Source organism: Salmo salar, chromosome 10 (genome assembly GCF_965601325.2).
Source record: "Salmo salar chromosome 10, fSalSal1, whole genome shotgun sequence".
NCBI classification, from domain to species: domain Eukaryota; kingdom Metazoa; phylum Chordata; class Actinopteri; order Salmoniformes; family Salmonidae; genus Salmo; species Salmo salar.
In genome coordinates this window covers 69,401,495-69,413,826 of record NC_138300.1, presented here as the reverse complement: position 1 = coordinate 69,413,826, position 12,332 = coordinate 69,401,495, and the positions used below count along the sequence as shown (strand labels likewise).

The 12,332-nt window shown below is 43.6% G+C and overlaps 1 protein-coding gene across 3 annotated transcripts in view; it reads right to left on the bottom strand.

The window, feature by feature from the left end:
• Positions 1-12,332, bottom strand: part of LOC106560721 (alanine and arginine rich domain containing protein) — a 164,778-nt gene that overhangs the window by 39,381 nt on the left and 113,065 nt on the right. For all 3 annotated transcript variants that reach the window (XM_082957124.1, XM_082957126.1, XM_082957125.1), the window contains 5 exons: positions 7,908-8,020; positions 6,560-6,704; positions 5,764-5,919; positions 5,486-5,620; positions 4,919-5,154 (listed from right to left, as the gene is read on the bottom strand). In XM_082957124.1, the coding sequence (XP_082813250.1) occupies positions 4,919-5,154; positions 5,486-5,620; positions 5,764-5,919; positions 6,560-6,704; positions 7,908-8,020 (785 nt within the window). The remainder of the gene's footprint in view (positions 1-4,918; positions 5,155-5,485; positions 5,621-5,763; positions 5,920-6,559; positions 6,705-7,907; positions 8,021-12,332) is intronic.

The window sequence follows — 12,332 nt, the reverse complement described above, 5'->3', positions numbered from 1 at the left end:
GTAGGACTCCCAAGCAGCTCGGCTCCTCGCTGAAGAAGCTAGCGCATTGTTCTGCTGTCTCAGGGAATTCGGGGAGGTCAGGTGGACAGTGAGTACCCAGCAATTCGTATTCCAAAAGTTCTACCCGGGTGTGTGTAATAATGCACAAAACAAACAGATTAAGAAAATTTGAGAAAAACACCAGAAAAAAAACACAAAAAAGTAGAAACCTGCAATGTTATATCGGAGCTCGAGGCGAGGGACCCTCTGTCGGCGTCATCTTAGCCAAATGATGTGGTTATGACGCTCATCATTCCATTCAATGTAATAATGTGACACAGGAGGTTAGTAAATTACACCTTGTTATAGCATCTGTAATGCAGCATTGAGAGAGAGAGAGAACAAAGGACTTCACTTGGCCAAACTCCTAAATCCCCAAAATGGGAGAATTAAACAATATTTCTACTTTTGAGAATGTGGAAATGGTCCGTGGACACTTATGGGACAGTTATGACAAGTGTGTTTAATTTGGTGATCTCATAAATGACAGGAAACACACATAACGTTATCTCCTAAAGTGTACATTTCCCAGCTGTAAGGTTGACATCTAAATATTGTGAAATGTATGTGATTAAACATGAAACTATTTGTGAAAAGAGATAATGTGATGATAACCTTCTAATTGAGAAAATATGGGTTTTCATATAAACTTAACCAAGTCAGTAACCACACCCACAAGAGCATAGACATTACGTCGGCGTCATGGACCGCCCTTTTCTCTTAAGTGTATAAAACCCACTCGTGACGCAATTCACAACAGACCACGCAAACCCCGGTGTAAGCTAAGGTTGCAAATGGTTGAATTTCTAAAACTAGAAAACACGCAGCTGACGTGACATGTTGAAATAGTTGGCACTGCAACTCTACCAAAGGACAAGAACATACCACGTGGAGATGGTTAAACTCGGAGACTATCGATCACTACAGAATAAGTTCACATCTTAGACGTTTAATTACTAGTCTGCAGCTAGAAATTACGTAAATCTAGAAAATTACAGATACCCGCCGAAGCACCTAACCTATGAGAACATTTCCAAATGGTACTCTGAAGTATCCATTCTAACCACCTACAACCACAAAAGATATTGTGACTTCTGGGAAAGTGAACCAGAGACTCTGATGAACCCTACAGGACGATTGAGGATTCCAACAGAGAAGACAATAACGACATACGGACGTAAATATATAAACTCAGCAAAAAAAGAAATGTCCCTTTTTCAGGACCCTGTCGTTCAAAGATAATTCGTAAAAATCCAAATAACTTCACAGATCTTCATTGTGAAGGGTTTCCCATGCATGTTCAATGACCCATAAGCAATTAATGAACATGCACCTGTGGAACGGTCGTTAAGACACTAACAGCTTACAGACGGTAGGCAATTAAGGTCACACTTATGAAAACTTAGGACACTAGAGTCCTTTCTACTGACTCTGAAAAACACACACAAAAAAGATGCCCAGGGTCCCTGCTCATGTGCGTGAACGTGCCTTAGGCATGCTGCAAGGAGGCATGAGGACTGCAGATGTCCGTACTGTGAGATGCCTAAGACAGCGCTACAGGGAGACAGGATGGACAGCTGATCATCCTCGCGTGGCAGACCATGTGTAACAACACCTGCACAGGATCGGTACATCCAATCATCACACCTGCGGGACAGGTACAAGATGGCAACAACTGCCCGAGTTACACCAGGAACGCACAATCCCTCCATCAGTGCTCAGAATGTCCGCAATAGGCTGAGAGAGGCTGAACTGAGGGCTTGTAGGCCTGTTGTAAGGCAGGTCTTCACCAGACATCACCGGCAACAACGTTGCCTAAGGGCACAAGCCCACCGTCACTGGACCAGACAAGACTGGCAAAAAGTGCTCTTTACTGACGAGTCACAGTTTTGTCTCACCAGGGGTGATGATTGGATTCACGCTTATCATCGAAGGAATGAGCGTTACACCGAGGCCTGTACTCTGGAGTGGGATCGATTTGGAGGTGGAGGGTCTGTCATGGTCTGGGGCGGTGTGTCACAGCATTATCTGACTGAGGTTGTCATTGCAGGCAATCTCAGTGTGTTACAGGGAAGATATCCTCCTCCCTCATGTGGTACCCTTCCTGCAGGCTCATCCTGACATGACCCTCCAACATGAATATGCCACCAGCCATAATGCTCGTTCTGTGCGTGATTTCCTGCAAGCAAGGAATGTCAGTGTTCTGCCATGGCCAGTGAAGAGCCCGGATCTCAATCCCATTGAGCACGTCTGGGACCTGTTGGATCGGACGGTGAGGGCTAGGGCTATTCCTCCCAGAAATGTTCGGGAACTTGCAGGTGCCTTGGTGGAGGAGTGGGGTAACATCTCACAGCAAGAACTGGCAAATCTGGTGCAGTCCATGAGGAGGAGATGCACTGCAGTACTTAATGCAGCTGGTGGCCACACCAGATACTGACTGTTACTTTTGACCCCGCCTTTGTTCAGGCACACATTATTACATTTCTGTTAGTCACGTCTGTGGAACTTGTTCAGTTTATGTCTCAGCTGTTGAATCTTATGTTCATAGAAACAATTACACATGTTAAGTTTGCTGAAAAAAAACACAGTTGACAGTGAGGACGTTTCTATTTTTGCTGAGTTTATATTGCAATTATTCTTGAATGAGCGGCCGTTCATGTGCAAAGGATTAGCATTTCATTAGCATTAATCCATTTGTCTATCCCGCTCTCTCAGTCCCCACCACTTTCCTTTTGTCTACCAAGCTGTCATATCGGCATAGCCCACTAGCGACTTCTCTATCAGTGTTAGTAACCAATATCTACTGTTTGTTTGTGATGTATTTCTGTGATTATTTAGTTAGTTAGTAAATAAATAATTAAGCCAATGTTTATATTGCTGATTCATTATGGAAACTAGGGTTCGTGCAGATAACCAAGAATTTTACGACGTTCAGATGAGACTGATAGAAGGAAAGACAAATTCATGACTGATTGATGACTGAAATGTAAGAGATTTTTAGATCTCTAAGAGTTCATCCGGAAGATGGAACTCCTTAAATAAACTTGTCTGTGGTGCCCCAGGTTATTAATGAGTCAATTGATGATATCACATTGATGATAATCACACACACGACAATGTAAGCAGCAGAGGAGGAAAATACATGTTTAGAACTGATAGTTGATCGCATAGTAAAATAATGAATGCAATTAATTGGTTATTGAATATTACTCGATGGACACAGCTTTTATTAGAACCAAAACATACACAGCCTGCCTGTGCTCAACACTCGAACTAGAGAACGAATCGTTCCGGGGCAGCTGCAGTTCACGACTGAAATTGTGCTGATCTGCCTCGCTGCAGTCAAGCAGTGTCATTCCGCCAAGAGCAGTTCACAATCTAGTCCGGTTGCAGCCACAACTAAACCTTGTTTCAAAGGTATCAATAAACAATGTTATTTGTATGCCTACCAATCACAAATGTACAATGCTTGAAGCACACTTTTATTAGTCTCAGTCAAAGGACAGCTCCAATAACAAGCCTTCTATGGCCAATGAGAGACTTGTAGAATCTAAGTTTATAGTTCATTGTTCGCCGACAGGGGATCCTGCGTGCTCTGGGCGTTACCGAATCAAATGAACGAAATTAGTCGAAAGATTCATTCTTTTGACTGAAGTTGAAAAGATCTGAGAGAGTAAAAGGAGGCGAACTCTCCATCACTAGTACGTAGATTCTTATGTAGCATGTAATCACATTAGTTGTAATGAAGACTTCATAATAGCAGTTGTTAGTAACAGTTGACAGAGCATATGAAAATAGGATGAACAGTAATTTTAACACCCATTACAACCGATTTTATAACGTCATGCCGTGACTCATAACTATTTAAAACTACTAATGACAGCTTTTGACAAAATGTTGTGTTATATAGCTGTTATAAAGGCTTTATGAATGCCTGTATAAGGACACCTACAGTACATTTTAGTCATTTATCCAGAGCGACTGGATCAAGCAATTAAGGTTAAGTGCCTTGCTCAAGGGCACTTGTCACCTAGCTCGGGGATTCGAACCAGCAGCCTTTCGGTTACTGGCCCAATGCTCTTCTCCACGAGAATACCTGCTACCCCAGTAAAGTGTTACCAAAACTTCTGTAGGCTGCAGACACAGATAAATGTTGCGTTCATGTGCTTCAAATCATGTCAGACATTAACATTATCTGCAATTAAAATACAGACCATTTCAAAGTCACAATGACCTCCATTTGGTATCTCTGAGGTCCAACTGCACAGGTAACTCCATACATACTAACAGCACACAGCCATGATCTATCACATCTTTACGGTTATCAAAGCGATGACACACCCAAACTAAGCACACATAACCACACTGAAGTTAAAGGGAGAGTTCACCTAAATAACAAATGCACATATCCTTACCTTGAAAGTAGTCTACGGGGCAGGAGAGGAAGGGAAACATAAGTAATTTTTTCATTTAGGCAATCTATCCCTTTAAGCTTGACACGATAACATGTCCTATTTGTCTGGTTGCCACAGAGCTACACTATGGTCAGGTTCAGTAGGTAAACAGTGAAAAAGTCCAGGTTGTCCCTCCCCTGTTCCAGTATAAATAAACACGACCTACATCACCTTGCTTTCCCTCTTAACCTAACATCTAGGCCAAATCCCAAATCAACCCCTAGACTCCACGCACTTGTGGAAATCTGGGAGGATTTGACAGGTGTACGCAATATGGTAATAGCTCCACTTGCTCACTGATGGGCTAGGAAATAGTCTCCCCATGATACTTACACCTGTCAAATCCTCTCAGCTCGCCACAAGTAGCATCTAGGGGTCGATTTGGGATTAGGACCTAGATATATGCAGCCAGTCCTTGGTCTCACCTCTCTAGTTTGGCAGCCAGGGCCTTGCGGAGACGCAGCTCCTCAGTGTAGAGCTCCCGGTAGCGATCCAGCTCTGTGCGGGTGGAGTCCCGCAGGCTCATGCTGTCGTGCTGTGTGGAGTGCGCTCTGCCCAGCTCGCCCTCCAGCTCCCGGATACGCTGCTCCAGCGTGGAGCGCAAGCTGGCCTCGTTTGCCGCCTTGATCTGCTCCAACGCCTCCTGGGACGCCGCCTGGGTCTGAAGGAGAGATGTGTTCAACAGGCAGCAACAGGAATGGGTAAAACATGTGTATACACACACTCTCACCAAGTGAGTGCCATTCATCTGTTAACTAACTGCCAGGCAGAAATGGAAAACCAGCAGAAATGGAAAACCAGCAGCCCTCAAGGACAACTTCCTTCCTTGAGGAAATCACTGATCTAACACGGTAAGGCTGATGATAGTCACCGGCTGGAAACCATGTTGTTACCTATCCACGTCATTATTTCAAGGAAGGGAGGGAGGAAGGATCAATTTAAACGTATCTGAACAGGGCCAAGTTCTAGAATGTATCTTGTGTCCCCCCCACCTGTAAGAAGAGGTTGACCTCCTCCAGTTTCTGTCTGATCTCCTGGCGGGCCCTCTCCTCTGCATCTCGTCGGTACTGATCCACCAGGGTCTGGTCCATCACCCCCGCCTCTACCTGCCGCCGCAGGCCCAACAACTACAATACAGAATACTACTTTACTACTCGATCTTGTAAATGCTTTCCTTATTGAATACTTTACATATTAAAATGGCCCGCCTGGGATTAGAACTGCCGACCTTCCGGCTACTGGATCGTCTCTACCCTCTGGGGCTACCCACCTCCTCCTCCAGGTGCCTCTTGCTACGCTCGAGCCGCTCGTTGCTGCGGCCCAGGCCCTTCAAGGAGGCCAGTTGCTCCTTGAGCTCCCCGTTGATCCTCTCCAGCTGGCTGCAGCGAGACACCTCCTTCTCCAGCTGCACCGACAGGTCATCCACCTGGGGACATAGGGTCATTGAGATGACAGTGGGACAACAGTAAGATGGGAGGATGTGTATGAAGTGGTGTAGGATAAAGTTGTCCCTAAATGCTGATCTTGGACCAGTTTTGCATTTTCCAGATTGGGGGAGCAGAAGGTGATCCTCGATCTATACCTTGGGGAAACTTGAACCCAGAGCTGTATGAAGTACAGGGTTGTGTTCATTCGGAACAAAACAGAAGAAAACAACCTGAAACAGGGAGGACAACCTGGACTTCTCTAATAAGACACATTTTTGTTTTAAGTTGCAAAATGTTTAAAAAGGTTTTCTGTTGCGTGCCCTAATAAACACGACCCAGGAAATTGTAGAGCATGAGATAAGATAGATAAGATGTCAAATAAGAGGAAGATAAGGATCTTGTGTGTGTGTCAAAACTTAACTTGATGAGCCTTCCATGCGTCCCAAATGGCACCCTATTCTCTATATAGTGCTCTAGTACTTTACTTATTATGTCCATTGCACACATTTCCGGAGGAGCACAGATTCGAGAGTCAGCAGCAGTGCAGCGCCCTTGGAAGTGAAGTAGTCGCACACTTTATAAGGAATAGGGTGCCATTCGGTACGCATCCTTGGTTTCAGGATCAATTGGGCTTAGTACCTTGTCCTTCATCCTGCCAATGTCAGCCTCAGTCTGTCTGTGGCCCATCTCCCCTCTCATGCTGCTCATGGGCGATCCAAACTCAGCCCCGGCACCGTCCTGCTCCCGCAGCTTCTTCTTAGCCGTCTTCACCAGTGTCCGCAACCTGTACAACATTCCACACAGAGACAGATACACACATATAATGTTAATGACACATGGGTCATTCCACCAATTGGGTTCCTTGAGTACTGTAACTTGGAGAAAAATATTTTTTCTTTGTTTCACTTTATTTTAACATTTTCATAAAGAAAACAACGTAATAAAAAAAACATCTTATCCCATCTCAAGAGGTTAAATAAAAAAATGACTATACTATTAAGTGCCAAGTAAAGAAACGGGATTGACTGTAACAGGTTGACGATTTCATCTTAAAATCAGCCATAAATCCCCTTGTGATAGGAGAATAGAAGCTTGTTGTCTGCAACAGCATGGAGGGGCAATTGAATGAAAGCTTCACAATTTTTAACATTTTTTTTAATGTTAAAACATTTCTTGCCTGCAACAGCATTATGCTTGACCTACTCCGTTTTCCACCACAGAACACCAGAAAACGGTGAAAAAGAGTAGAACCAGCTCACTTGCTTTAACACTAGGGTTTGACTATTCTTTGAAAAAAAAAAAAAAAAAAAAATTAGGAATAGTTTCATCATATTAAAACAAGAGATCAGTAAGAGGGTTAAACTTAAAATGAGGAACAGGTTTTTTTGTTACCACTTATTACATTAAATAAATAATAATAATAAGTCAGAAATGACTGTCAATGCTTTCCAATGAAAGTAAAAACCTAGAAGTCACAGAGGTTACAAAGAGGGACGTGTCAAAATGCTGCATTTTTGCGCTTTAGCAATTCTTTATTCATATAAAAATCTGGATTGATTGAATTATCCATGCGGTCTATATTAAAAGGGCACTACATTTAATATAACAGGCATTTAAAATGTCTACTTAAAAGATCAAATGGCACTAATTTCATAGAACGACCCAGATGCATTAGATCAGTCTGACACCGAAACATCACACCACTGATGGACAAAAACACACATCTAACTCACAAACCCAGGCACAACAAGACACACAAATCATATCACAAACCTATAGACAACAAGACATATCTAACCCATAAACACAAGGCATCGGCTAACTCACAACACACCCACAGAGAGGGGCACCAGACAAAAGCCGGGGATGAATGCATTGGGTTTACTACAACTGGGTTCTATAGTAGTACTATGGTGGTAATAGACATGGAGAGGTTGCTCTACCGTCCTGAGGAGGGTGCTGTGAAGAAGGGAGGTTGTACTGTCACCTGTACATTTCTTTCTGTAGTTCCGTGTTTCTCTTCATCTCCTGGTCCAGTCTGGTGTCCACAGACTTTTTCTGCTCCGCTATCTTCTTGGCCTTCTTCTTCTCCAACTCCATCTGGAACACACAGGACAAATAGTGATGAAATACTGAGGTCTTTTATTTTTCATCTTCATCCAGATAAGTCAATTAAGAACAGATTCGACCTGTCAACAATGAAGAACTGTCTTCACACACCCATACAGTGTAATAAGGTAGATTAAGGATGTGCATCTTTCCTTTTCAAGACGATTCGATACGTATCTAGATACATGGGCTCCGATACGATAAATTTTGTATTGAACCATTCGGTGTGATTCAGTTTGATTAGAGCAGGGATGGACAACTGGCAGCCCCGCCCCCTTTTGTAGGCCCGCGGATCAATCCAGTTTTTTGGAACTCAGTCGGATTCTCAACTTAATGTTCAAAATTGAAATAGTAGAATACACAAGGTGCAATTTCTAAATTTGTTTGTGCATCAGCAGTTTTTCTCTTGTTATGTCAGTCACTGACAGTTACTCAATTAGCCAAGCTAAACATTTTTATATTGCTAAGGTAGTCTAGCGGCTAGCTATCTAAACTTGTAGTAATCATAGTCGAAATACCGACTAGAGGGCCCCCAAAAGAACATCAGATATCACATTAAAAACGACAACATTTGACTCCACTAGACTTGGGAGGTATACCACATACCGGGGTATTAGGAAAATAGCCACGGGATGTTTTTTTAATATCGTTGAAACTATTTATTTTACTTTTTTATACATTTTAATATTTGTAGCTACTTAAGTAAATACCTGCAGTCAACTTGTGCAATACTTTAGGAGATAAAGAACATTGCGTTCTTCATTTCACCCTTCACAATATTATTAAGCTAACGGTATTCCCCAGTCACGTGATGATTGTTTACAAGCACACAAGGAGAGACCGGAACCTTGTGTCACTCACTGTTGTGCAGCATGCACCTGGTGAACTAATCACACAATTTACAACTAAATGTTTGCAGTTAAATATCATAACTATTACGTTAAATGTCTAAAATATTCAAAATGCTCTGCAGTTGTGCATTTGGTTCGCTAATTGATTAGCTTCTTCCAAAAAAAGGTATTTGCTTGGTAACAGCAGAGAATCCCCCCCTTGGATCAATAGCCATGCTGGCTAATATCGGATTTGTGCCTGCAGAAAACTGAGTAGCACTTTGAGTTACTTGTATAGTTTAGGTCAGAAACTGCTCAAAATGTTCACACACCGATCGTTAGCATTCTCTATGGGATTTTGCATGTACTCGTTAGCATTGCTAACCTTCAGCTTACAGAGTATCAAGTGGGGTTTGAAAACAGAGCCTGTGGTGTTCCGTGGTATTACCGGATATCACAGTATGGCACAAGGTCAGTATGAAGGTACGACAATCTGGATACCACCCAAGCCTCCACCTCATGGCAAAATGTATAGAATTGCAGGATATTAGCTGTAAAATTGCTCATTAAAACTGCTCAAATTAGTAAAATTGTACGAAATGTGTTATAAATTGACAATATCTTCTCTACGCCCCATGGCAAAACGTGTAAAATTGCATGAAATGAATGCTAAAACTTCAAATGTTTCTCTTCGCTTTCTTTTGCTCGCAAGGTGGGGGGGGACAACATTTTGCTTAGGGCCATACAAAAGGCTAGGTCTGGCTCTGACTGCATGTATGGGTATGGATGTGGGTACACTGACCCACTGCTGCCCCTCATGATGAGTTCCGATTTTCATGTGGCCCCCACCCCCATCAAGTGTTGCCCATCCCCGGATTAGAGAAACGAATCGATTTGATTCGATGCACTAACATTTGTTGCTTAAAACACATTAATTTCCCATATATAAACTCAGCAAAAAAAGAAACGTCCTATCACTGTCAGCTGCGTTTATTTTCAGCAAACGTAACATGTGTAAATATTTGTATGAACATAAGATTCAACAACAGACATCAACTGAACAAGTTCCACAGACATGTGACTAACAGAAATTGAATAATGTGTGCCTGAACAAAGGGGGGATCAAAATCAAAAGTAACAGTCGGTATCTGGTGTGGCCACCAGCTGCATTAAGTACTGCAGTGCATCTACTCCTCATGAACTGCACCAGATTTGCCAGTTCTTGCTGTGAGATGTTACTCCACTCTTCCACCAAGGCACCTGCAAGTTCCCGGACATTTCTGAGGGAAATGGCCCTAGCCCTCACCCTCCAATCCAACAGGTCCCAGACGTGCTCAATGGGATTGAGATCCGGGCTCTTCGCTGGCCATGGCAGAACACTGACATTCCTGTCTTGGAGGAAATCACGCACAGAACGAGCAGTATGGCTGGTGGGATATTAATGCTGGAGGGTCATGTCAGGGTGTGCCTGCAGGAAGGGTAACACGAGGGAGGAGGATGTCTTCCCTGTAACGCACAGCGATGAGATTGCCTGCAATGACAACAAGCTCAGTCCGATGATGCTGTGACACACTGCCCCAGACCATAACGGACCCTCCACCTTCAAATCAATCCCGCTCCAGAGTATAGGCCTCGGTGTAACGCTCATTCCTTTGACGATAAACGCGAATCTGACCATCACCCCTGGTGAGACAAAACCGCGACTCGTCAGTGAAGAGCACTTTTTGCCAGTCTTGTCTAGCGACGGTGGTTGTGCCCATTGGCGACGTTGTTGTCTGGTGAAGACCTGCCTTACAACAGGCCTACAAGCCCTCAGTTCAGCCTCTCTCAGCCCATTGTGGACAGTCTGAGCACTGATGGAGGGATTGTGCGTTCCTGGTGTAACTCGTGCAGTTGTTGTTGCCATCCTGTACCTGTCCTACAGGTGTGATGTTGGGATGTACTGATCCTGTGCAGGTGTTGTTACACGTGGTCTGCTACTGCGAGGACAATCAGCTGTCCGTCCTGTCTCCCTATTGCACTGTCTTAGGCTTCTCACAGCACCGGCATCGCAATTTATTGCCCTGGCCACATCCGCAGTCCTCATGCCTCCTTGCAGCATGCCTAAGACACATTCACGCAGATGAGCTGGGACCCTGGGCATATTTCTTTTGGTGTTTTTCAGAGTCAGTAGAAGGGCCTCTTTAGTGTCCTAAGTTTTCATAAGTGTGACCTTAATTGCCTACCGTCTGTAAGCTGTTAGTGTCTTAAAGACTGTTCCACAAACGCATGTTCATAAATTGTTTATGGTTCATTGAACAAGCATGGGAAACAGTGTTTAAACCCTTTACAATGAAGATCTGTGAAGTTATTTGGATTTTTACGAATGATCTTTGAAAGACAGGGTCCTGAAATCGGGACGTTTCTTTTTTTGCAGAGTTTAGCTAATAAATAACCAAATCATTGATAGATCTCCTGATAAAATAAAGGCATGTCTCTCATCTGCCCCTGCAAGCCAGTTGGCATACACGTCAACAAACCCCCTCATCTGATTGGTTGAGTAGGCGGGCCTTCTGACGACCTTGCCTTTCCTTAAAAAAGTACTTTCAAGTTTTTTTTAAATAACGTTACTTACCAAGACATGAAGTAGAAAGAAAACATATTCCGCTAGGAATCGACTAAGACTCAGTATGCTTTGGAAGTGAGGAGACTGTTATTGGAAGTACGGCAAATAATCAAACCCTCAAATCGTTCATAGAAAGTTAGCGAGGGAAAGAGAGCGAGGGGGAGGGCACAGTATAGGCAGGTCGGCCATCAGGCAGATGGATTCCGATCCGGGCACAATTATTTAACCAGGCAAGTCAGTTAAGAACAAATTCTGATTTAAAATGACGGCCCAAACCCGGACAACGCTGAGTCAATTGTGCGCGGCCTTACGGACTCCCAATCACGACCGGTTGTGATACAGCCTGGATTCAAACCAAGGTGTCTGTAGTGATGCATCTATCACTGAGATGCAGTGCCTTAGACCACTGCGCCACTCGGGAGCCCATAAGCGCCTATCTATCGGCAATCAAAAGCTGTATCTCACAATGGAATGTTGTATTTTGCAATTTCTTGGCTTGAAATGACTCGCAACCTCAGTAAAGCAGGGCCTATTATCAATGAATAGGCTAGGATATTATACACGCAACAGACCGAAAGACTGAACACAGACTCGTATCCTAAGCGCAGGCGAAACTGCTGCACTGTGATTTTAATTTGGTGGGGTGGGGGGATTTTCCTTTAGGGATTTTTCTTCACGTTAAGGATCCCAATTTTGTTCAAATGTTTTAACGTTCAGACATTCACACAGATAGTGTAAATTATGTATGTCTATGGTGTACCGTGGTTCCTCCTTTAAAAGTTGGGTCATACTGCGACACACCTTGCGGGCTGCTGCAGCATTCTGTGGCACGTTATCTACTTGTCGGCCATTTGTCTGCCATTATTGC